This window comes from Myotis yumanensis, unplaced genomic scaffold, assembly GCF_028538775.1.
Source record: "Myotis yumanensis isolate MYYU_CA2020_CCGP unplaced genomic scaffold, mMyoYum1.0.hap1 SCAF_13, whole genome shotgun sequence".
Classification (NCBI taxonomy): domain Eukaryota; kingdom Metazoa; phylum Chordata; class Mammalia; order Chiroptera; family Vespertilionidae; genus Myotis; species Myotis yumanensis.
The window spans coordinates 35,612,959-35,640,491 of record NW_027223764.1 but is presented as its reverse complement, the minus strand read 5'-3'; the positions used below and the strand labels follow the sequence as shown (position 1 = coordinate 35,640,491).

General features: G+C 38.6%; 1 protein-coding gene across 1 annotated transcript in view; it reads right to left on the bottom strand.

Moving 5' to 3' along the window:
* The window catches only part of ARID5B (AT-rich interaction domain 5B), a 177,605-nt gene that overhangs the window by 138,579 nt on the left and 11,493 nt on the right, over positions 1-27,533 (bottom strand). Inside the window, exon 3 of the mRNA XM_070432815.1 lies at positions 9,393-9,618. Within this exon, the coding sequence (XP_070288916.1) occupies positions 9,393-9,618 (226 nt within the window). The remainder of the gene's footprint in view (positions 1-9,392; positions 9,619-27,533) is intronic.

The following is a 27,533-nucleotide window of genomic DNA, read 5'->3' as shown; positions in this document are numbered from 1 at the left end:
CCAGGAGGCATGACGTTAGTGAAGACAGGGTTGAGGGCTGGGGGCGATAGGCCGAAAGTCAATCTTTAAAGGAAGGCGTTAGGAATGATTGCAGATTGAGAAAGCAAGTGGAGAGGTCCGAAGAAAGAGAGTTCAAGGCAAGGCATGGCTCTGGAATTATAGGGAAAAAGAAGTGACACCACTTCATCCCAGCACCATAAACAGAAAACACGCGGGGCAAGGCAGCAAGAAACACCCTAAATCAGCAGCACTATTTGCTCAGCCCCCTACTGTGCATGAAGCACTTCTGAAAGCGTTAGAAAACTCACAGTTATTCCAGCCTGTCCTAAATAAATATGTTTATTAAAATGGGGTAAAAGTCCAAACCTCAGCTTTCCTCTGCAGTGACCTGTACAAACTACAGACTTCAAACACATAATATTAGAGGAGAGAAGGAAAGTGCATCGTTGACATTAAGGAATATTAATGTTTTGCAATAAAACCTCACATTTAAAGTACTCTAGAAGATAAATGAGCTGTTTGGAAGAATCAGTGTCAATACTAAAGAGAATTAAGCCTAAATGCCCAAATCAAATAACTGCTCACAAAACCCTCTGGAAAAGCCAAATCGATTCACATGTAGGACATCTATGCTTTGTGATCCAAGGTAATGCTATCATGATAACAGCTGTAACTGCCTACTGTCGGTAATCATGCAGTTGCTAAAGAGATGAGAAGTGGAAAGCAAACAAAAACATTTTGGAATTGCAATGAAAGGAAAAAAAGCATTATGCACCTCCACCTGGAAGGGGAACTGTTCAGTCAAACCTCATTTTAAAGCAATTTGAGGCACAGTCAATGTGGTAGTTTTCAAGAGATATTTAATAGGCCATTGTGGACCGACTGGGTTTGCTCCTCACAGTAGACCAAATGCAAATGGAATTATTGCTCCAAGTTTTGCCAATCTGTCCATGATACCAGTAGTTTATTATGACCTTGTAAGAATCCAAGGTTGCTTAAAAGACTTTTCCCAGGAGACCTCAGGCATGGAAACAGAAACTAAGGTTATATCATACATAGCGTAAGACTCAGACTACAGTTGACTTTTTGCCATTTTTGGTTGTCTTCTGATCAGATGGTGACCACCACAGATAGTTCATTGTGAAGTTAACATTTCTCAATAATGAAGCTAGAACAGAAATATGGCTTGGTTGCCTTCTCCATCATGGTCTTTCTATCACAGGTATGGACATATGACCAAGACAAAACACCAGCAAAAAAACATTTTAAAAAAGCAAAAACAGCTTCATTTCTAGGATGAGGGTAATAAATTAAACTAACACATTTAATAATTTAGAGAAGACTTGTTGGTTTTTATCATATTTGATCAGAGCAGCTTAACCAAGCTAGACACCAGGTTCGTATTCTACTGTGGACATTTATTGCTGCAAAAACCAATTTGGGAAAACCCTACAGTATACAACTACAGGAATTACAGAAGCTCAAAAGGCACGTCGCTGATATTGAGCCACAGTGGCTCCTGCCATATTAGTTGACAATGATATTCATTAGTTAATAGTCTACATTTAACACTACTGTTAAAAACACACACAAACAGCCATAGCCAGTTTGGCTCAGTGGATAGAGCATCCGCCTGCAGACCGAGGGGTCCCAGGTTCGATTCCAGTCAAGGGCACATGCCCAGGTTGTGGGCTCCATCCCTGGTGGGGGGCATGCAGGAGTCAGCCAATCAATGATTCTCTCTCATCATTGATGCATCTCTCTCTCTCTCTCTTTCTCCCTCTCCCTTCCTCTCTGAAATCAATAAAAGTTTATTTTAAAAACACACACAAACAAAACACACACACACACAAACAGGTAACTAAACTTCAGAAGGTGTAGTGGCTCAATAACCTTTTTCTTTGAGGAGGAGGAAAAGCCCATAAAGCTGGAAGGAGTTTTGCCATGTCCTACCTGGAGGCTGCCAAGCCTGGTGGATGGCCTCTTCACTGGAAGTTGGATCTAGGGTTCTGAGCAAAGATGAGCTTGTACAATGTAAATGGGTAAACTGGTTTAAAAGAACAGGCAAAGTGTGTCCAGAAATAGATAACCAGGGTAGTAAGGAATTCTGAAACCACATTCTGTGGAAGAATTTAAAAATTAGTCAAACAACAAGGAAAGTGGAGGGGGATGAGGAGAACGGAACATCAAGTTTACCAATGTCCAGCCTGACAATTCTATGAAAAGCTCCAAAAAAGCACGAGTTTTGCCCTAGCTGGTTTGTCTCAGTGGATAGAGCATCGGCCTGTGGACTGAAGGGTCCCAGGGTTGATTCCGGTCAAGGGCACATGCCTGGGTGGCGGGCTCGATCCCCAGTAGGGGCCATGCAGGAGGCAACCAATCAATGATTCTCCCTCATCATTGATGTTTCTGTCTCTCTTTCCCTCTCCCTTCCTTTCTGAAATCAATAAAAATATATTTAAATTTTTAAAAAAGTATGAGTTTCTTCTCTTGTTCACACATTGCATTCAAGAGATAAATATTGGCAACCTGGATAATCAAAATAGCACTGAAAATTCCAATTTCACTTCTTTTTTAAAAAAATATATTTGTATTGACTTCAGAGAGGAAGGAGAGAGAGATAGAAATGTCAATGATGAGAATCATTGATCAGCTGCCTCCTGCACACCCACTACTGGGGATCGAGCCCTTGACCAAAATCGAACCTGGGACCTTTCAGTCCACAGGCCAACATTCTATTCACTAAGCCAAACCAGCGAGGGCACTTTTTTCCACTTCTGCCCTGACATCTCCAATTCTAAAAGTAAGAATAAATTCTTAAATGCTACAAACTTCTTTTCAGTTGACTATCCATCATCGAAAGAACGTATCAATCTAGAGTTCTAAAAAAAAACATTCCTCACTCTAGAAAACACTAGAAGACCCAGAAGTCAATAGAAATTCCAAATGAAAGGGCCTCAACTTAGAATGAGGCCTTCATGAGTGATGGCCGTGTAAATAACTAGACAGCAATATTGATGACCAGCTGTTAAATGGCTCACACACTTAGATTTTACCAAGACTTTCCTTCCAGCAGCGATAGCCAAGATGGCTCAGTGCAGACAACAGACGTGGTTGTTATTTTTTAAAGACATTCCTTTTTACACAATCATTCTACCATTATTGCAGGACAATGTTCAATGCTTTGATTATATGTCCAAGCTATATTTTGATTTTGAAATGAAATGGTATAACCTCCCTTATATGTTCCCAGGTTCTTGAAAAACAACCTGTCACTAAGTTGTTCCAAGCTTTGAATGTCTTGGATGCAGACGCTGGAAGTGTGAGCTTGCTCCTGTCAGAGGTCCTCTGGGCCATCACTCTACAATGGCATGAAGCAACCACTTGAAGCAAGAGCCATGCTGGCCCTTGAACAGCATGCTTCTCCGGTGTTAATTATGCTATGATTCGATTCCTTAAAGCATGCATGGTTCACACAACAATACTGTCAGAGAACCTTGTGAGAAAATCCTTTGGAAAGTATCTTTACAAATTTCTGGTAAGCCCCATATGTAATTGATTTTCTATTTTGAACTCGAGGATACTATAAAGGCCAAGTCTGTTTCAGTAAAGAGGCCCTTCTTGTAGGGATTCCTCATAATAGTCATGAATAGAATAATTCAACAATTTTATCTTTGAAGAAACCTCCCTAGTTTCTATCTTAAGGAAAAGAGTATAACTAGCCCAGCAATGGAAGTTAAAGTATAAGCAACGGATACCCTCACAAGACTGTTTAATATACATACAAAATTTACATCTAGGAAGGAAGAAAAGAAAGAAAGAATTGTCCCAGTAAGAAGCCTAACAAGTTCACTAGCTGTCTTAGGTGAAAATCCTTATTATGACAAACTGCCTGCTTCATATGTATACTGTTGTCTTCAACACAGAGTGAGAATCCTTCCCATGGCCATATCCCAGGAAGCAAGTTGATATATCAAACTCAAAAGTAATCTTAAATAACCACTTGAATACAAGGCCTCCAGAATTTCTAAGCAAAGATTATAGTTAATTTCTAACTATGAGTACCTGAGAAGTAACTTATACTACTGGCCACCTATGATCCCCTTATTTTGACAGAATTTTCTAGAGGAGAAAACTTATTTAATTAAGATGTAAATATGCAGGATGTCCCCCAAAATGTACACACACACTTTGAATAATTATAAAGGCAATGTTTTTAAAAATACATTTTATTTTCAAAATTGAGCTATCCGTTGTTACAGTGTGTACACATTTTTGGGGACACCATGTATATCTATATGTAAAGAAATATATAAAGCACATTTGTATATATTTTATATGTTATATATTATAAAATACTAGAGGTCTGATGCATGAAATTCATGCATGAGTAGGCCTTCCTTCCCCCAGCTGCCAGCACTGGCTTCCCTCCAACACCCGGTACCCGGGCTTCGCTCGCAGCCCCAGCTTCGTCCGGAAGGACGTTCGGTTCACTTAGCATATTATGCTTTTATTATTATAGATATGTAACTAAAAGTAAGGATCTGAAGAATTTTAATAACAGCCTTCTATTGAGGCACATAGTAATGAGAGTAAACCCTGCCCTAAATCACTAAGGAAATTCAAAAGGGACCGATAAGCTAACACGGTACTATGTAATAATAATATGATGATAATATCATCTTAGACTTCAGTATTAAATGCTCTCGTATATACCAATTTTTTCTCAGTTGATCTCAAAAATTTAATAAAACAAAGCCAGGTACACACTATTCTCCATTTTACACACAAGGAACCTGAACGTGTAAACATTCAGTGACTTCCCCAGTGAGTGACAGATCTACAGGTAGAGCCAAGATTCTCCTGACATCTCATCCATTGCTCTTCCAACATGACCATGTTGTCCATTCCCCAAAGTCCAGTAAAAGTCTCAGCAACAGAAGGGACAGGGGAAGCCACTGTTTCTCAATTTGATGGGACTTTAGAAACAGAAATTGAATCCAGGAAACTCCCATCATTAACTTCAGCTATACCCACACCCACACCTTTTGGTCTCTTTTCTCAATTTCAGCTTAGACTCCTCTATCTTTCCTTTCTTTTTCTAAAGACACATTTGGAGATGAAGCCATTCATAACTGCCCATCCACAGACAGTTTGTGGCAGTATAATTGACAATGAGTCTGCTGCAAAAAAATGAAAATGTTGTTTTAATAACCTTGGCCTAAAATACATTCTGTTGTATGCCTCAAAGGGTTTCAATAAAAAGTCAACCTGTAGAGACATATTTTCTTGGCTTAAACAACAATCCAAAGCATATAAATGTAGTCCAACTATAATGACATATTTATAGGCCAATAAAGCTTACACTGCAGCTTTCATACTTCACTTAAAGGAACTCTGTAAGAAGCAGTGTTATATAAAATAATTTGATTTCTTTTTTTTTACAAACTATTGCCCAAGGAATAAAAAAAAAAGCAAGTTTTCTACATTTAACTGATAGTGTTTATATTCCTTAAATGCTAAAAACTTTATAAAATGAAATAATTCATTTGGTTAGTTCCAACTGCCATACCAAATATGGGTATCAAGTCCACTTTATTACAAAAGCTAAGCACTGTAATTCTAAAGACAAAAATAAATAACGAGAGGCTTGTGTAGTGAATGATTTAATCAACCCGATTCTTCTGGAAAAACAGGTTCCTGTGTTCGTTATGCTTATGAATAATACATTCCTTAACCCTTCTATTTTAACAGAAGGTTGTGCTTTTTTTTTTCTATAAACTTCGGTATGAAACGTCTGAAAGAAGGTAAAACATCTCATTGAGTAAAGTCACAATTTGAATTGGTTTCATATTGAACTTTCTTTCTTTGAAAAGGACAAAGAGGAGGAAGGGGACGGTGTATTTTAACACATCTCAGAAGGGTTAGATGATTAGTTTTCCCACTATCTAGATCTGTAGTTTTAGTCACCAGTCTTTTAGAATCTTAAATGAAAACTCCAGAGAGTTTTAAAAAGCAAATATGACATCTGCAAATATTGTCCTTGAAAGGGAAGGGGATAAAAAAAATGAGAGTTGTGATTTGAATCAGAGCAGTTATTGGAAGCTGCCATTTGGGGCAGAGTTTCTCTTTGTGGAGCATTAATTTGTTGGCAGACACACATTTATGAGAACATTCTTGTGTGTGTGTGTTTTTTTACTATTCAGAGAGAGACAGGAAGTGACACAAACTGAGATTAAAGGGAATTTATTCTACCTAAACACCAAGCAGGAAGAGTTCTTTAATTAGCTTTTATATGGTAAAATCCCTGCTTTAAGAGTCAACCTAATTATTTTGTTTTTATTGATGTTTTAACATGATGAAATAACTCAGCTGAAAAATAACATAAGGCAGTTTTACTTTATCCATAGAAAGGGGAGATCTTTCCATTCTGTGCTTACTTCCACCAGAAAAAAAAAAGAGGGGGGTCTTAAGTAATCTCAGAGTTCATCTTCTTTCTTTGGTAAGAACAATGAGGAGTTGGAAGGGTTCTGCAGAAGGAAAAACCCAATAAGTGTGTGAACTTCCATTAACAATGTGGTATTGGAAGTGGTTTTAGTGTGGCCAAGAGAAGGGAGATAAGAAAACCACTGTGTAGAAAGAAAAGTACAGACAACAAATATTTTGATGTTGCAGACAGAGAGAGGAAGAGGTTGGAGAGAAAGTTGCTGGGACAGGAATGCGTACAGCAAATGACACCCCCTGTCTCCCCAATATAAATCCTAACAATGTAGACTTGTAAACCTTAGATCAAGCAGATAATGGAAACTCATTACATTAAGGAAAGTTTTTGTTTCTCTTTCCACATTATTACAACACAGTGTGCATTCCAATTACAAAAGCTATTTGTCTCAAATTCCCCACAGTTCATACCAACTGAGTAGAATTTCAAGGCCCAAATTCTATCCTTAAAGGGGTATTTTACATTAAATAAAGAAAAAGTACATGATGTTTCTTGCTCAGCGGAGAAGAGCCTCCACTCAAATCTCCTGTTGATTATTTTCTCTTCCTCAGCACTAATAGTAGAATTGTTTCCCAAATAAGACACCCCACTCTGGCAAAAAAGAAAGAAAATTAGAATTCTCTAAAATGCCCTTTCTCAGCAAATACTCCATAGACTTGCCTCAGTTCTACTGAAAGAATAATCTGGAGAAGCAGACTCAGCAATCAGTATGATTTTTAAAATTCCCCTGGTGTGTCTAATGAACAACTAGATTTAAAAACCACTAAGTACTTTGAATATTCACTTGAAACCAATTATTTCTGAAATCAATTGTTCAAAGTGTAGAATATGGACATTTTTTTAGAATCCAAAATATTAAAACCTGTAAATCTCTTGATGGAATTAAGAGATGTGGTTTCTTTCCATGTTCATTAATAAATGATCAATGCTAAAACACAAAACAATAAAAATATATTTTAAAAACAATAATAAAAAATAAAGATCATCCTCAAAAAATAATGGGAGATATCTGTAATACTATCACCAGTAAAAATAATATATTTAAAAAATAAAGCTCATCCTCTAAAATAAAATAAAACACAAAATAACCTTGCTATAAATACTCTTGTTTATATGTGTGACATCAAGCTTAACCATCTACACATCCTTTTGTCCCCTGTGGGTTTCCTGTTTAGTTTTTTATTAGTAACAGTATATTCCTTAACTAAAGAAAAAAATTTCAAACAAAAGAAAGCTTTTAATGGTAAGGAAAACAAGACAATAGCAATACTTAGATCAAACATTAGGAAAGTGACAAAACAGATGTATTATTCAGCACTGTCACATGTCAGAAGACTTGTCTGTGTGTTCACAGAATTGAAGGGTGTAACTGCATATACCATAGGGGAAGATTTCTTTAAAAAATAGTTCTTTGGACTTTAAAAGGAAAACCATTAGATTAATAATTTTCTCTAACTGTGCACATGACAATCAGGCTGCCATGTCCAAAATATTACTGTCTGATATCTACCAAAAGGTGCCAGGAAACTGTTGATCATTAAACTCAAATTGCAAGAAAATATTAATGCTATTCCCAAAGCACAGTACAGCTCATCACAAACCAGAATCACATGAAAAATAGTCACTGGTTTTATTCAGTCTCTTTACGCTAATTAAGATAGTCTATGTTTGTTGAAATAGTTAAATACTAGGTTAAAAAAAAAACAGGAAGTTGTCATATTAAGGCATAAAATAGGGCTATGAAAATCAGCATTGTGTTAGAATGAAAGAAAAATATGCCTTAAGATGTTAAAAGTAAAGTTCCTCTTTGCCTAAAGAGGAAATAACTACTCTAAATCAGAGGTCAACTTGGGTCTTGAGCAATGCTAGAAGAGTAAGTCAGTGAATGCCACAGGGAGATAAAAACAAAAGAAAAAATAAAACCCACCAGGGGTACAAAAAAGACAGTAGAGGAGAAAAGTGTTAAAAAAAAAAAAAAAGCAAGCAACAGAATTCATTGTGGAGTTCCTCCTACACCAATCTCTGTGCTTGACCCTTTCTTTGTATCTTACATCTCAGAGTGACCCTATAAAGTTCCAATATTTTTCAGACGGAGAAACCGAGGCTTAGAGGTAAATTATTTGCCCAAGGCCACACAGCTAAGTCGGCAGCACAGTCAGGGTTCAAACACTAATTACAATAACTACTCCAAATCCCACTTCTCCTTTGAACTCATAGAGGAAGAGAGAAAGGAAGGAAAGAAAAAAAAACGTAGGTGAGGGTGATGACTAAATGCTAAAAAGCTCAGGAAAACTGATGTTGACCGGCCCTGCTTTGACCTTGCTCTCCTGCTCCACATTAGGCAACTCATCTCGTCCTCATTTTGCTGCCCATCCAATGTAAAACATGAAATTCCAACATGGCGTTCATTGATGTCATGCTCTCTACTAGAGCAAATATCCAAACGCTCCACTAATTCAGTTTTAGGTGGCTATGTAAGTCTTATACCTTGACCCCAACTGGAAGCTGCTTAAGGCCATGTGTTATAGCAGCCAGTTCCTGGCTCAGGGATTCACATATAGAAGGTCTTGTGATCTAACAGATAATGCGATAGTAGTTGTCCATCTATATTCTCAGGCCCCTTCGAAGTTAAAAAAATTATATATAATCAGAGATTATATATATAATTTATATATATATTTATATATATATATATATATAAAGAAATTAAATATATAAATAAATATATTTATATAATCAGGATATATATATATATATATATATTATTTATACAGTATTTATATGTGTATATATCAGCAAATATATATCAGGGTTTCCAGGAAAATCTACAACCAAAAAAGGTTACTGTATACGCCCACACATTGGATTTAGAAGTACGAAGTGTATTTACCAAGGTCAGCCTTTTCCTTGAGGACGTCTTTGAAGTTGAGTCCACTGTTGAGGGTTGACTGCCTGTACTTCAGCAGAGCTTCCTTCTGTCCATTCCTTCCCAAGGCCTCTGTTTTCAGGGACCCAGCACGGAGGCCACATCTCCACTTGGAGAAATCAGAATGTACCCACTTGACCAGGTCTTCAAGCTTCACAATCACTTTTTCAGAAACAGCAATGACTTCATCCTACGATAGGTGGTTGGGGAAAGAACAAAAACCATTATTTGTGGTTCTGGGGTAAATGATAAATTTTCAACAAAGCCCATCTGAAAAACTATTTGAGCAGCTTAACCTTACGCCAGCTGACAATGTGCTTTTTGGTGACAGAGAATCTTCAATAACTCACTTCATTTCAGTGTTTTTTCACTGCTGGTTGTCTAGTTGAGGAATAATTTATAAGATATATTTGTTATATGATTAGAAAGTACAAAACTTGGGCAGTAATTCTAACAGCCATTTTTTAATGCTAGTTGCCAAAACTCACTCTGCCTATCTAACCACTTGGGTGAAAGCTAATTTTTAAGTGCAATTAATTGCAAAAGTAAAAAAGTGAGAACTAGATGACTAATGGTTAGCCTGTCTCTATATAAATAGTCTAAGTAAATCTGGGATTCTTGGAACTCTGACTCACCCTAAAATTCCTATGTTTATGGTACATTTTCCCTTGGCTTATACACAAATATTGAATTTAACTTTTGTCCTAAAAATTAAATAAAACTGTGATGTAATCCCAAAAGAAATACTTCATAAATGTTATGTGCTTCCCACTGAAAGAAACTTACACATACTCATGTTTCTTAAAAACTTTGTAAGTTGAGAAATGTACTGATTTTTTTTCTTTTAATACATATGGGGTAAGAGGCGAGAGGGCGAGTGAGGAGAAAGCCTTTGAATCTAAGAAAAGTAGTTGAAACTTAAGTTTCTCCTATGGATCATAAATTTGAATTTTAAGCATCTCTAATTGCTTCCAGGAAACAACCAACTTTTCTGACTCAGAATTAATCCAGCGAGATATTTAATAGATGTCCATACATGGAGCAGAGGAGGGCCTCTCTTACTCAAAGATTCTTTGGAAAAGGCTTAAGATCATCTCACTGGGTTTTAAGTTAAATTATTTGAAACCTTTGACATTTCAACTTGAACTGACTTCTTTCATTTCTTTTAGTTCACATTTCTGAAAAAAAGCTTAGCTGTGAAAACCCCCAAGCTTACAAAATCTGAGAAATATTTTTGACAAACAACAACAGGAAGATGTCTCTAAGCTATTAAACAAAAGGAATTCACAAGTGATTTTGACTAATTTTGCTGTTAAACATGACTCTTTCCTCCTTCACACACACACACACACACACACACACACCACAGCATTGCACACGCTACTCCAAAGCAAACAAAAAAGGGTTTATTAAGATAAGTCTCACACAATAAAAAAACAACAACCCTGGGTTTAGTTTTTAAAAATATTTTAAGGTGGGATCTAAAATTACACTTTTGCTTCTCCAGTTCCAAGCTGAGAAGAAAGTTTGTTAGGCAGTAGCAAAATAACAAATACTCTATCAAAAATGAAAAGTAAAACTTTCGTAATGGAATCTTTTCTCTTATCACGATTAACTATGAACTTCCACTAAATGGGAGACAAAGTGGAAACTATTTTGACCCTCTGCTCAAGAAAAAAATATTTCAATGCTTTACGTAAACAATGGGGCATATTACAAAGTACCATTTCAACGGATGATTTCACTCTGATTCACTACACTATCCTCTTGCAATAAAAGATCTGTAGTTGTCACGCATTTTATAGCTATTACATGGTTATTATTAAATGTCAGACTGAAAATTCAGCCTGGGTTATTGTTTCAAAACATATGGGAACAGCTTCTGGACAGGGCACACCAGAAATCTCATTTAGAAAAGACTGGAAAATAATTATCATGCTATATAAGTCTCAACATTAGCCAAGATGGAATTTGACAGCAATTTTACCAAATATGGTTCCCTAGAAGAGACAAGTTTGGAGATGAGTGTTATTTTCAAATAGCTCTCACTCTGATCAAATGATTATCATTTCAATTACCAGTTGCTTCAGATCATTTCCAAGAAATGGCATGACTAGCTCTGGCTGGCTTCCAATACCCGCCAAACAAATAGTTTATTAACCAAGAGAAAATACAGTCCTAATGATGTCATTGATGAATAAACCCATCTTTCCAGATTCAGACCAGAGATTCTGCCCACCCTCCTTTTCTCTTTGAAAAGGACCTTCTGACTATATACACAATACACAAAAACAAACGCAGGAATTCACATAAACCTGCATAAGCCATAAACCCAAATTTGGCTTAATTGTGAAACCACCAGTATGTTTTACTGGATTCACAGAGAAACTGGCCCTGCAACATTGTCAAATGCCAGGATTTAGAAGGAAATCTGATAAGCAGAGGAGGGGAAACAACAAACCAACCCAAAAAACAAAACAGCCAATATATATATAGAAAATGTCTCAGGAAACATTACTTTGTACACACAATGGCATAGATCACATGCTCGAATTTACTATTCTGAACAAGTGCTGACTAAAGTTCCTAATACTCACCATTCTTGGGCAAGTCTCTATGTCTAAGGAAAGAATTTCAATAAGCTCATCTCATAATTCCATTAGCTGTCTGCAAACTGAGAATTAGCATTGGATAAATATTGCTGATTTACTCTTAATACAACACAAAAGGAACACAAAGAAATACTTTGTTCTTCTATTAGTGTACCTTGGCTTTTCAATTAACCTGGCTCCTAATCAATATTTATGTAGGCTGTGTTGAGACACTTTCTAAATCCATACTCCCTTTCATTAATGTTTTAAACTGCCTATTTCTGTAATTTGGATTTTGTTTCCACCACTGTGTAAAAACAGCTTATTCAATCATGGAATCCTTTAAGTCAGGGGAGATCAGCTAGTCAAGAGGTCATAAATCAGCCAGCCCATGTGTACGGCTGGCCTCTCCAAGGGTTCTAAACACTGATAAATTATACAAAAGTATCCCGACTTCCAGCTTCTCTTGTAAAACAAAATGAAATGAAAGTATATCTGTCAAGAACAACAAAAACAAAAAGCCCACCATTACCAACAAAACACCACTGAATGTGAGCAGCAATTGCCTTCCTTTAGACAGGATTCGAGATCTCTCATTACCACTGTCCCCACAACTCGGTATTGCCGTATGTTCCGTCCACATTTCCCTTACCTGCCTCGTCCCTTGGGCAGGCACCCAGTGTTGGAACTTGCATACTTGGATTTAGTCCACTTCCCTCATTTTATTAATGGGGATAATAAGGTCCAGGGACATGTCCTGGTGGCAAGTTCTGCTAGAACTTGGACAAGAATCCAGGTTTCCTATCTGCTTGGGTTCAAATCCCAACTCTGCAATTTACTCACTATGGAACACTGGACAACTTCGTATATATTATATATATATATATATATGCGCACACATATATTTCAAATGTTTATAAAAGGACAATAATAATCCACCTCTCATGATAATTGTGAGGATTAAATGGGCTAACGTAAATGAAGTGGTATGTCAGCTGTCGTTATCTTCACTCCTTTGCGTTCCATTTTCCAAAGCGTGCCATGCAGAAATGAGTTTGGATGGTTCATGGGTAAATTTATATTTTTAAATGTAAGTTACACATTGCTTATTTTTTGTGTGGCTACTTTCCATTTACAGGAAAATGAAACTGGTTTCTCATTTACAGGAGCTATAGAAAGTTTCCTCTTGAAATAGATATGTTTTTAAAAATTTACCAATCTGAACAAAACCATTAAGTTAACATGGGGACATGTGGGTATGGCCAAAAAAAAAAGCCAAGATGCTATGAAAATGACTGAGAAGTGTTAGATCCGTGGTTCCAAAGTGTGGTCCAGGGACCCTGGGGAATCCCTGAGACTATTTCAGGTGGTCCATGGAGTCAAAACAATGATCATAATAATACTCAGACATTATTTGCTTTTTTCTCTCTTAGTCTTTCAAGTCGGGGTTTTCCAGAGACTACATGACATATGGTATGGCAACCCAGAAAATGATCTAACATATTAACTATCAATAGAGATAACCCACAAGATATGAGAATCCAGCTGTCTCTATTCTAGATAATAGAGAGATTGACAAAAATGTAAAACAATACCACTGTTTTCACTAATTTTTTATTTCCAAAAATGTGGTTAAATTTCATAAAAATGTTTTACATTTACATAATGGGTTTATTTTTCCATTTTAGTTTTATTTTTAAAATTCACTTGCAGTAAAATATCTCTTTTTAAAAATTTATTGTTGACAGTATTACAGATGTCCCCCATTTTCTCTCCTTTTGCCCCCCTCCACCAAGCCCATGCCCCACCCCAGCCCTTCACCACACTATTGTCTGTGTCCATGGGTATATATGCATCTATGTTCTTTGATTAAATATCCCTTTTATGGTGTGCAGTTCTATGTGCTTTAACACATGGCAAGCACTGATCTGTTCTTGCTCTAGTTTGCTATAGTTTTCTCTTTTCCAAAATGTCATATAAATTGAATCCTACAGTATGAAATCTTTTGAAACTGCTTCTTTCACTCAGCATAACAACCTTTGAGATCAATACATGTTGCTACACGTATCAATAGCTTGTTCCTTTTTATTGCTGAGTAGTATATCATAGTATGGATGTGTCGCAAAGTTGGTTTATACATTCATCCATTGAAGAACACTGAGTTGTTTCCAGTTTGGGAGATTACAAACAGAGCTGTTATAAACATTCACGTACAGGATTTTCTGTGAGTATACGTTTTCCATTCTCCACAGTAAATACCTAGGAGAGGGATGGCTGAGTCATATGGTAAGTGAATACTTAATTATGTAAAAACTGCCCAACTGCTTTCCAGAGTAGCTGTACCATTTCGCATTCCCACCTGCAATTTATGAGAGTTCCAGTTGTTTCTCATCTTCACTAACACTTAGTGTATCACTGTTAATTAATTTATTATTGCCATTCTAATATGTATTTAGTAATTTCTCAGCATGTTTTAAATTTTCATTTCCCTAATGACTAGTGAAGCTGAACATCCTTTCAGGTGCTAATTTACCATATTTATACCCTTTTTGGTTAAGTGTGTGTTTAAGTTTTTGCCCATTTTTGAAATTAGGTTGTTTGTTTCCTTACCGTTGAGTTTTGAGAGTTCTTGTACTTTCTGGATACAAGTCTTTCATCAGATATGTGGTTTGAAAATATCTTCTTCCAATTTGTAGACTTGTGTTTTCATTCTTTTTAGTGTCTTTCACAAAGAAAAAGTTTTAAATTTGATCAAGTCCATTGGTCAGTCTTTCTTCTATGGATTGTAGTTTTGCTGTTATGTCTATGAGCTCTTTGCCTAATATCAGGTCATGAAAAATTTCTTCTATGTTTTCTTCCAAAAGTTTCATAGTTCCACATTTAAAAGTATAATCCATTTTGACTTAATTTGGTATAAGGTGTGAGGGTCAGCTTGACATTCCTTTTTTTTGCATATGGATGTTATATTATTTTTAAATGAATTAATAAGTATTTTAATTTATTTCTCATTTTAATTCTAACACATTAAATATCAATAGAGTAACCCACAAGCTCCTCAATAATTTTAGTGTGAAGGATCTTGAGTCCAAAAACTTTGAGAACCACTGTACTGTATCATTAAACCAAGGCCTTTTCTTTTCTTTTATTGTTTTTGTTGTTGTTGTTTGTTTGTTTTGTTTTTGTTAATCCTCACCTGAGGATATTTTTCCATTAGAGGATGGGAGGGAGGGGGAGATACAGAGAGAGACATATCCATTGTGAGACATATCCATTGGGTACCTCCCATAGCGCCCTGACTGGCTAGTGCCCAAGGCCGTTTCTTATTCATTTTCCTTGACCTCTTAGTAGCATTTGGTAATGAACAGCTCTACCCTGAAATGAAACTCTTCCTCTTATTAAGAACTGTGAAGAGTCTGAGATTTTACTCTACTTTCAAACTTACCAGTTGCCACAGTTTCATGGACAGTGGCAAAGGACACAGGACTCTTTGTCATGGACAAAGGATGGTTTACAGCAAATAGCTGTAGTCAAAGTATCAGCTTTTGTGGGTTCCTTAACACCCACTTCCCAAAAGGAGATGGAAAGAGGGCTGGATAATACCTGTGTATACAGTAGGGGGCATTATAGGAGAAGGACCCTGAATGTAGGGAACCCAAATCTTTAACACTCGTCAGTAAGCATGCCTACCCTTTGTTCCGGAGGGAGACACTCGCTCTATCTTCCGGGCTGTTTGTTCACTAAACAAATAAATATCCTTCAAAAACAGTCCAGAGAAAAGGCAGTCAGTGGCTCTGCTCACAAGATGTGCAGATATTAAAGAGATCCTTGGAGAAGAACACCTACCCAACAGCTACCACTGCCGTATTTCTTTGCTTTGTTCAATTTCCCTTCCTCCTTATTCAATCTCCCTACCGGAAAAATGTAGGAAATATATATACTTAGATGCAGTCTGGGTCCAGGTCTTCTTTCTCTGCAAAACATTCTTTGAAGAAATAATTTTCCCTGGGAATTCTAATGTTCACCTGTGAGCCCATGGCGACATTCTACAGTTTAGTTCCCAAAATTCCTTTAGACTCCAGTCCCCTGTTGCCAATTTGGATGTCTCAGAGTCAGCTCAAGCTCAATGGAATTGCACAGCCCATTTGGCTTATGTGTAAGAAAACATCTTAGTTGACACAGGGGAATTTAACACTCCCCAACTGTGGCTAACTTTTCCCTAATATCTATTCTTCCTTTCTTCTTGATAACAAACTGCTAAATTGCTGGGTACAGAATAAAGGCACCATTTCCTTGCAGCCACGTGACCAAGTTCAAATCACTAGGATACGAGCAGTAGTAATGTGTGAAACTTCAGGCCATGCCTTCCCTATAACACCATGTAGTTACACAATCACAGATCATTGCTGAGGAGAGCAATACTCAAATGTGTGAATAGAGTCCAAATGACAATAAACACATAAGTCTAATATTAGAGGGGTTATGGGGGGGGGGACAAAAACAGGAAAGCACAGCATATTCACCTCAATTTTCCCTGGATTTTAAAAATGTTCTTTGTAGTAGCTAAAATGTGATAAACGTTGGGAACACAAAACACATCAATCGGGGATGTTAGCTACATAAATTGTAAAACCAAAATAATAGTCCAATTGGTTCCATAAGATTCTGAAATTTTTATCCAGATAGAGGCTACAGATGAAAAAAAAAATAAGTGTCAACTTTTAGAAAGACCACTGGCAACCATATCAGCTAGTGGCCTAACGAAAGGACTCAGGCAAGGGGAAGCAAATGCCACCATTGGTCCTGGCTGGTTTGGCCACCCCCTTGCTTTCAAGCCTCCCTCAGATACCTGTTCTTCAAGGCACCTTTTCGTGTGCCCAATCACTGTTCCTGTTCCACATTAGTGTGTTCTGCTAACAGGATAGCTACAGAGTGAGTAAAAAGGTTTCACTCTATAGGCACGTAGCTGCCTATCAGAGGTCCAGAAAAGTCAGGCAAAACAGATGGTAATGTGGATCCACAAGAAGAAGCTTTAACTGGTTACTGGCAAAATGAGAAAAAATGAAGACAATGCAGTGAGCATTTCATGAAACGAAATTTGCTAGATTTCAAGGATTATCCTTGTATCAGTTGGGATCCCAATAGGAAATAAATGGAATGATCATCCAAGAAGGGTTTACAAAGGGAGTAACGACAAAGGTGTTGGTGGGAGGTAAAACAACCATACGAGACAGATAGTATAGCTAACAGCAGATCAGCTACCACCACTCCTAAGCCAAAGGGTCAACAGTGAGAGGGGGTGGTTACCAGGATCAGAATAGGTCCTTCTACTAGTGGCAGTGACTCTTCCTTAAAAGGACACCATCAGCCTGGAGGAACCTCACAGGAAAGAACAGGGAATAAATACCTGCCCTCACTCTCCTCCCTCTCATCTCCATGGCTGAACCCCACTGGAAGCCACAGGGCTCAGGTGTTCTGTTAATGGCGCCTACACAGGTCAGCCTTCCAGGGCAGAGCAGAGAGAAGGGAGCCACACTGTCTGGAGGGGCCCTCTGCACCCTCTTTCCATTTAAGACTTTACTCTCCTCCTTTTATCTGGGGGTTATCATTATTTCCCTCTGAAATGAGGATGGCAATCGATGTTAGTAGTTGTTGTTTTTCTAATATCCTTACCAGGCAAAATAAAATGATACCAACACTAAGTTGGTCCCCGACCTGGGAATTGCTGTTCTTATTGTCTGTGACATAATGTTAAATCTTTGCTAGGCATCAGTATTTGATGCTGAATTGCACAATTCTGCCTTCTATAGTAAATACCTGAATTACAGAGACTTTTTAGAGGCAAGTAGCTTTAACTTCTACTTCTCTTATATTTCCCAGAGAGCCATGGGTCATGCTGGGCCTAAAGCATGCAACAAATACTTATTTTAATTGTACTCGGTCTCTGGATGTTTCATGCTGGGAGAAAATAAGGGATACTGAGAAAGCACTGGCTTCTGAGGCTGATGGGTCCAGGCTCAAATGCAGCTCTACCATGTTTAATGCCCTTGTGACATCATCTTGCCAAAGTCTCATCTTAAACAAAGTGGGAAGTAGTATAAAAGAACCCATTCTCATAGGGTAGTTCAGATGTTGAAACTGTTAGAGTACACTTGTCAGCACAGAGTAGGCATCCAAGAAACAATGGCTATAATGGCTATTACTAATGTTATGTAATATCACTTGAGCTGAAAATCAAGGAATAAGAGTGAGTGGTATTCTGATGACACCTATGAGTAACTGTGAATTCTTACCTCTTCCTTTAAAAAAAAATGCTTGATTTTAGAGAGAGGGAAAGAGAGAGAGAGAGAGAGAGAGAGAGAGAGAAACATCAACCTTTGCTTCCTGCATGCACCCGGACAGGGGATCGAATCTGCAACCTAGGTATGTGCCCTGACCAGGAATTGAACCCACCACCTTTTATTTTTTTTAAATATATTTTATTGGTTTTTTACAGAGAGGAAGGGAGAGGGATAGAGAGTTAGAAACATCAATGAGAGAGAAACATCGATCAGTGCCTCCTGCACACTACTTACTGAGGATGTGCCCGCAACCAAGGTACATGCCCTTGACCGGAATCGAACCTGGGACCCTTCAGTCTGCAGGCCGATGCTCCATCCACTGAGCCAAACCGGTTAGGGCGAACCCACCACCTTTTAATGTACGGGACAATGTTCCAACCAACTGAGCCACACCAGCCAGGGCAACCTACCTCTTTTCTGTCTGGGAACAATAATATCCCGGTAGCTCCTGCTGGGTACCTCGAAAGGAAAGTTGTGCCAAAAGCAATCAAAAATGTCTGGGTTTCTGAGTCATTCTCCTCAGCTCTCAAGAATACAGTGGCAGAAACTCTGAGATGCTTTAATTTACTCAGACACTAATCTATGAATTTAACAGACATTACTTTTCCTAATCCCTACAAGGACTCGCTGAGTGTTCTTAGGCCCATTTTAGAGAGGAGAAAACTGAAGTGGAACCAGGAGCCAGCTTTGGTTGCATCATTATCTTTCTGGGAAATTGGTCTCTTAAGCCCTTTCAGTAGTAACACTTGACCCCACTGCCACCCAGGGACACAGAACATTCCCCTAATTCCCTCCCATTTCCTGGGATGCATGGGATTTAAAGTCATTTTGCAATAAAAGGAGTTTTAATTTTTTAGCTTGCATTGTGTTTTTGTCCCAAAGTAAAGACTACAAAAATCAGCATTCATGAGCCAGTTAAAAATGTGAAGAATTTTCTGTTGTCTGAGTGATGAAGATATCCTCTCAAGTATGCACTGAGGTTTAATTTGACTCCCTTAACATGATCAAATGGATTTGCCATGGAGGCTCATTAGCGTATTGGGTTCCAATTTCCCAAGCCAGCCCCTTCTCTTCCAACCTTTTTCCCCCACCCCCACCAGCCATTTGGGTGAAGCTTGTGACTCAGTGGATTTTGGAAATCCATCCTGGCACGAGTAGAGGGAGTAAGCAAACGGAAGACTGCTCTGAGGCGCGATTTGTCAAATGTAATGCAATCATCCTTCTTGGTATCGCCAAAGGCGTTTGTGTATCAAACAAGTAATTCAAAAATCCTAAATATTTTATGTTCCTAAATACATTTTTAATACACGCTAATCTAAAACCTGTTAGGCTGCAGCCTGCTCCCCTGACCAGAAGCCCATCTCTAAAGAAAGCACCAGAGCCCTAGCAGGTCTGGCTCAGTGGTTAGAGCGTTGGCTTGCTGACTGAAGGGTCCTAGGTTTGATTCTGGCCAAGGGCTCAATCCCTAGTAGGGGGCGTGCAGGAGGCAGCCAATCAATGATTCTCTCTTATCATTGATGTTTCCATCTCTATCTCCCTCTCCCTTCCTTTCTGAAATCAATAAAAATATTTTAAAAAAAAGAAAAAAAAAAGAAAGAAAGCACCAGAAACAGCTTCTCATTAATTCCCAGTTCCATTTCTTTCCTTTTGGGTTTATCATGTGTGTACCTTTTCTGCTCCCTAAAATTAAAACCAATTTACACAGAAAGCGAAAAAATACATCTCAGAGTCCTAGATATTTTCTCTCTAGATAGGCAAGCATTTGCTATGTATAGAGATGCCTTAAGTCAATGGTTGAACCTGCCCATCTTCCTTTGACCCAACAAACACGGTGTTAACTCCACAATCTGTTTTTTTAACTACTTTTAGGTTGCCATAATAAAAACCCATACACTTAGCTCCGGCTATTAAAACCTAAGCAAAAAACGATTAATGAGATCCATTCTGGTGTTTAAGCTCAGAGTTATCAATAAGAACACTTTATAAAACCAAAAACAGTAACCCAAAGTCCCAAAGTCAACCACCACCCAACCCAGATGTTCTAATATGCTGACACCCAACCATTACTTTCACATGCCCTGATCTTTTTTTAAAGTAGCTTTACAAATATATGGCACTCTGTCCAGATATGCAGTCCAGCAGGGCCCACATTCCACAAAGACCCTAAAAGGAGGAAGAAAACTTTTGCTCAGTTGGTATATGAAAATTATGGTGGAAGCCCTCTGAATTCTTCCAGGTTATTGGTGATCTGGCATGGCATCTTGATCTATTGCTGTCATTAATAGAAGGACAATATTCACAGAGAATCACTGAAAGTTTCATGCCTATTGAGAACACTTTAAAGTAGAAACCAAGTAAATCTTCTCGTTTTGTGTAGCCTCTATTTAAACATAAACATATGATTTAGACATGCTCTTTCTTGTTAAACATTTTTTTGCTCTGTTCGCTTAGCACAGTTCACATTATTATCCTCACATGTACAATGGCAGAGGAATAATTTGAGACACACAGCTTTATTTAATAATGTAATTATCCTATATTGGATTACTTAAAGGGGCTTTGTATTTTTAAGTTCTAGTTTTCCTACACTGGTGATATGCTCTGTCGCGGTAAATGATTCAGGCTTCAATCAAAAGCCCTAAACTCAATTTAGAAAAATACTGAGTATTTATGAATAAGTCAGGATTAATGCAAGAGCCAATTTGCAACCACAGTTGGTGACCTTTCTATTCCTATTCAAAGACTGTGGTGTGGAGGCCAACACAGAGGCCAGACCCAAGATTCCAACTCTTTTGCCACCTCAGGGAGGTTGTATAAACCAGAGCACAAAGCCTAAGCTTCCCTCAAGGTAAGCTTTTTAAAGGCAGGGCTGAAACTTGCATTGCCTTCCATGCCTTCGACCAGAGATCAAACCCACAACCTTAGCATATGAGAAAACGCTCTAACCAACTGAGCAACCTGGCCAGGGCTGCTACCTGGCATTCTAAAAAAAAAATTGCAGGAGAAAATATAGAAGGTGTTACCTCTGCCACTTTTAAGGGAGTATTCATAAGCTGAGCTTTATCCAATGTTGTTGTCAAGAGGGATTTTGTTCTAGCTATTCCCTAATCAGTGGTCGGCAAACTGCGGCTCGCGAGCCACATGCAGCTCTTTGGCCCCTTGAGTGTGGCTCTTCCTAAGCCTTAGGAGTACCCTAATTAAGTTAATAACAATGTACCTACCTATATAGTTTAAGTTTAAAAAATTTGGCTCTCAAAAGAAATTTCAATCGTTGCACTGTTGATATTTGGCTCTGTTGACTAATGAGTTTGCCGACCACTGCCCTAACTCAACTCCATCTGATCCAACTGACTCTGCTCTGTGCCAGGACCACCCATGGAGAGATAAGAATGAGTAAGATACTGGTACTGCCCTTCAGAAACACACAGGGCCCAGAGTCTCCTGTTCCTTGCCTAGATTATGAAGGTAATTCTCATTCTAGCTAGACCTTTGTCAGAAAATCCATTCACTCTTTCTTTCTCAACGTTCTGAGCATCTACTCTGAGCTGGGCCAGGCACGAAGAACAGCTGGGGAAGAAGCCCCTGACCCATGGGCACCAGTAAACAATACACAATAGCCCTCAGCTAAATGTGATTTATATAATGAAGAACAAGTGTCATAAGTGATTTCATTCATTCAAAAACTATTTATTGAGCACTACATATATATCAGGCATTGGGGCTGTAGTCAGGAATAAAACAGACAAATTCCTACTTTCCTGGAGCCTACAGTCATGATATGTGTGTGTCTGTTTTAGGGGAGATGGCAGAAGAGCCAGATAACAAAGTCTGAAGGAAAAAATTAGAAGAGGCAATAAAGGTAGGCAAGGGGTGAACCTGGGGATTGTTTTAAATCCAGCAGTCAGAGAAGGTCTCTCTGCTGAGACCGTAAGGGCAGGAGCTGGCAAGGTTAAGACAAGAGAGGAGAGAACAGAGGTGGGGGAAGAACACAGGACACTGCATGCAGAGGGAATGGAGTATACAAAGGCACTAGAGGAAACTAGTGCATTGTCAAAGTCAAGATTAAAAGAAAAACACACACAACTTGCCCGATGCATAGGTCTTGTAGCTGATGCATGCCTCTAAATTTGAATCCAGGCTCCTATTCTCCAAGTTTGTACTAGGGTCACCCCCTAAATCAATTTCCATGATTAAAAATTGGCCAGAATCTACTTAATGTCATCTTCTTCTCAGACCTTTAATGTCGACATATGACTATCTTGAGCACTTTGTTGAAAACCAATTTGCATCCTCCCTGAAAGAGAAATAGTTGAGTTTCCTAATGAAACAGCTAATTTCCACAGTATTTAAAGGCTGGCCAATGGGCCAGCTATTCCCTGACATATGCACAAGGTTGAAGGGTGGCTAGGGAAATATCATCTCCTGTTGATGCATTCATTAGAAACGCAAACTGGGACATCAATCCCTTTCATCTAGATGTTTAGGTCTTCTTTACTTGGATATATGGGAACTTGATATTATTTAATAAAATGAGCATACTTTTCAGGTTGGGAGAGGCAAAATAACATAGAATCTTACTAAATAAGGCTAATTTTATGTTTTATCTCCTCTAAGCAACTAGAGGGAGAGGGGCTACTCTTATTCATCTTTTTATCACTCCCATAGTTCCTTGTATATACTAATAAATATTGGTTGACTTGAACTGGAAGTTTATAGTCAAAAGTCCTATATTTAGAAATAGAAATGTTATGATTTTCAAGAGCCCCAAGCCTCATCTCTCTTTTCCCACCTTTTCAATACCCATCTTTCCCTTGACATAGCTGACCACTTAGAACTCAGTTGCCTATAAGCACAATCTATAGGTTTTGTAGACACACATCCTCCAATCCTCATGGCCAAGATCCAGGTAAAGGCTTATTTTTGCTTAAAAATCAAGGGGCACGGAGAGGGGGTGCGCACAAGCAGAAAACAGCCTTTAAAAATTAAGACCAAAAAATATTGAGGCAACTAAAATATCTCAATATTATGACATACTGAGAATGTTTTCACTCCATTGCTTCAAGGGGTCATTTAAGGAATCTGGGGGTCAGGAGTGATTTGCACACCTGCTTAGCTGTCTATTGAATTACTGATCTGGTAACATCAAAAATGTGGAGTGAGAAACAGGACCTATACAGTGAAGAAGAAAAGCAAAACAAAACAAAGCAGAGCCTGTTGATAATTTTTAAAGACACTGCCATTTACGTGATTCATACAATTTGCATTAGGAAAAACATCTTTAGCCTTTTTACTAGAATCTTCTTTATGCTTGCCCAGATAGTTGGGGTGCATACTCACAACCCATTACATTGCTGATGAACACACATTCAGCAGCCAGGAGCACAGAACACAATTAGACTATTATGGAGAATATTCACAAGAAACAGGACAGAACAGGTTATTTCACTTAAGATCTACAGAATTCAATTATTTTCTATATTTATAGCCCATGTACACCAGAATTGAGAATAATTTGGCAAAGAGACTGAGTATTACCGCAGTATTTTCATCTGAATTCTAGTAATCTGATATACACTGTGGGGTTAACCCAAAGCAAAAGGATTTAATGGCCCAGCAGGCAGTCTATTTTGAGATCCTTCTTCTAAGATGCCCCCAGCCATTTTGGCTGGGACCCTTCCATTTACATCCTTTTGCTGATGCATTTTGCTTTTGTGAAAGATCCCCATGTTATACATCTTAAAGGAGCTGGTCTCGAATACACTCCCTGCCTCCACCACCAACAGAAGAGGAGAAGAAGGAGATGACAAGGGGGTGAAACAAATTCTCAAGTTAAGAGTGTTCTGAAGAAGAGGAAATAGGAGAGTCTTTGAAAAAGTGAAGAGAAAATGAGGGCGTTTAAAGTAAGTGTGTACAATCAGCTCAACAACAGGTTTCCTGGAAGTTGCATCATGAGAGGGGAGGGACCTGGGGAGCACCGGATTGAAGTTCTTTGGCGTACTGATATCAAACATCTGAAATGCAGATCTTTGTCTCCGGACTCCATCCTTCTCCCATCTCATTTTATTTTGTTGTGGCTGATGCAAGAGATGCCCCCTAAAGTTCCTTTAAGATCTAAATGGAACTGAACACAATGGGTTTGAGGTTGACCCCTTCACAGTGACTGGAAACCTCCAACATAAATCAAAAACTTCCCGGAGAACCAGGAAGCTTAACTTCACATAAATGAATAGTTTAGTTAGTTATTGTTTTTCAAATAATAGTTAGTAGTCCAATGACTCAATAAATTACTTATTATGCACTATAAAAGTCTAAGACCATGAGAGGCTTCAATGCGCCAATAAAGTTAGGATTAGGGCCGATAACTAGAATCAGCTAAAGACCTGGGGTAAACCACGCTGTGGTTTGGTGCTCTATGCTCATGTAAATCTCACTTGATATTCACAGTCCAGCAAGCTTAACCCATTTCACAGATAAGAAGACTGAGACTCCAGAGAAACGAAGTTGACCAGTATGACGTAGAGCTACTAACCGGTGGAGTAAATATTCACACTTGGTTCTATCAAGCTTTAAGACTAAGAGTTTATATTCTAATTAGAAAGAGAAAAGACACGTGAAATTATTAATCAGCACTACCTTCTGATTCGAGCCCAATCTTCTAAACCTGACCTGCTGGATTCTTTGAGGTCTGGCCTCAGTCTTATTTTCCACTAGACCCCTGCCCTCTTGCTGAATGCAGTCCACATCTCCAGTATTATGTCCTTCCTATTTGCCTATGGCTTCTTCTGCGTAGGATTTCCCCCTCTCTCACCATCATTACTCAAAAATCTCCACCCATGGAAGTCCTAGTTCAGGGGTGGACAACCTTTTTGTGAGTGCATGCCAAAACCAGCAAAATCTCTGACTCAAAATTCTTCTGCGTGCCAACCCTAATTTTTTGAGAACATGTTACGCCTACTTGATATCTCTTAAGGTGTACGTATGTGAAGAACCTTGAAGAAATAATAAAATTCATTCGAGCGACAAAAACACCGTATATGATGATGAAAGATACATTTATTTTTTAATGTATACATGTACACTGATAGTCCGACAGAAAACTTTATGATTCCGTTTGATATTATCAGTGGGACTTTTGCTGCTGCATCACTGATGACAGAGATTTTACATCAGGTTTATATTTCGTGACCTTCAGAGATATGCATGAGCTACTACTTTCATCCGTCAGGCTACTCCTATTACGAGACTTAACAAAATTCATCACTGAGAACAAAGATTCGCAAGCGTATGTGGATGAAACCAAAACACTGGTCAGATCTAGGAAGGCAGGGAGAGTTAAGGCAGAGGCATAGAAATTGCTCTTCCCCTCTCTCGTCAATCCATGTCTATGGTCTTTAAGATAACTTATTATGTAAAATTATTTATTTATCTAAGATGCACCTACACTGAATTTATCTGAAAAATAAAAAAGTCGATATTAAGAAAAAAAATTGTAAAGGGAAGATTATAAGAGAGGGTTTCGAGTGCCAGCAAAAGTTACTGGCATGCCATGTTTGGCACGCGTGCCAGGGGTTGCCCACCCCTGTCCTAGTTGGTTTCAAGGGCCTGTTTACAAGCTCCTCTTCTCTGGGACACCTTCAGCATGGCTACAAGCCACCTTCTTACTCACATACTTCTTTCTTTCCACATCTCAATCTCTGGACTCTCCTCCCTGAGGCCCGCCTGAGGGCCCTAGAACAGAAACCAGCTTTCCTTGCACATCCTTTCTTTCTGTCCCTCCAAACTCTGGAACTCGCACTAGACAGAATTGTGAAGAGCGTCATCTGTCCGGCTGCCCCTTCTCCTTTCTTTGCTGCCTCTTCAGGACCAACAGGCTCCTGTTGCTCTATTTACAGAAAATGAGCCAGATAATAAGAAAATTTTAAAACTGTAATAATCCAAAGCTTTGCTCTCAAGACTGTAAGGTAGCCTGTGGGCCACAGCTAGACTGAAGACGTTTTGTTTGACCGACCAAGTGGTGTGTTGTTGTTTATCTAACTGGATTGAACTATCAACTAAATTCACACAAAAATATGGATTTCTGGCACTTCTCTGGAAAAATGGAAAGATTTGGCAATTCTGGATGACATTCCTGACCATATTATCTCATAGTATTATTGCTATGAGAAATAAATAAAAGGTCACATATGAAGCTATTTTTAGACCAGAGGTCAGGCAATCATTTTCTGTGAAGAGCCAAAATGTTAGGCTCTGTGTGTCTGCTGCTACTATAATGTGAAGGTGGTCAGAGACAAATTGTGAACAACTGGGCTTGGCTGTGTGCTAATAAAACTTTATTTACAAAACAGGCAGCAGGCCAGATTTGGCCTAAAGGCCTTGCTGACCTCTATTTTCTACCATCTCCTTAGCCAGACAATGTAAATCAGCTCTGAAGATGCTATCTAGGTGTCTCAATGACATCTAGGTACAACCAGTGGGCACCAGAAGGCATCTGTGATCTGTTTACTGAATTCACCAAGATTAGGCTCAGCCCAGAAATCATGCTGAAGGGAGATTGCTCTCACTTCCACATCCTGCCAAAGGACCTCTTCCCAATCTTCACCAGAATGTCTTTAGACCTAAGTTCAAACATTATTTCTTCTAGAATGCCTCCACAGACCTTCCCAAGGAGATCAGACACCCCATCACAGGTCTCTGTATTTTCTCTTCATCACAATGACCGCATCACAAAAATCAGCCATTTATTTGTGATAGTTTGATTAATCATGTGTGTGCTCCCCACCCAAAGGCAGCTCCATGAAGGCAGGATCTGCCAGGTTTCCCACCTCTGTCTCTCCAGGGCCAGTGCTGGCCTGCACACAGAAGGTGCTCAGGAGGGCTTGGGCCTGAGAACCCTCTCTTGAAAAATGTGCAAGAGGCACCGTGTGCCTGCTGCGAGAGTCATGGGATTCAAAGAGCCCCTTCAAACATTTCATTACACAAGTGCACAGAATTATTACTGATTTATCTGTGTATCAGTCAACTGCCAATGTGACTGCAAGTTCCTAGAGAGCAGGATAGAGGCTTTCAACAACCAGATGCTGAATAAATAAATAAAGAACTAAAAGAAGCCTGAAGGTGCTGGGTTCTAGTTCTAATCGTCACTCACTAGCTCTGAGCACATGTCCAACATTAGTCTC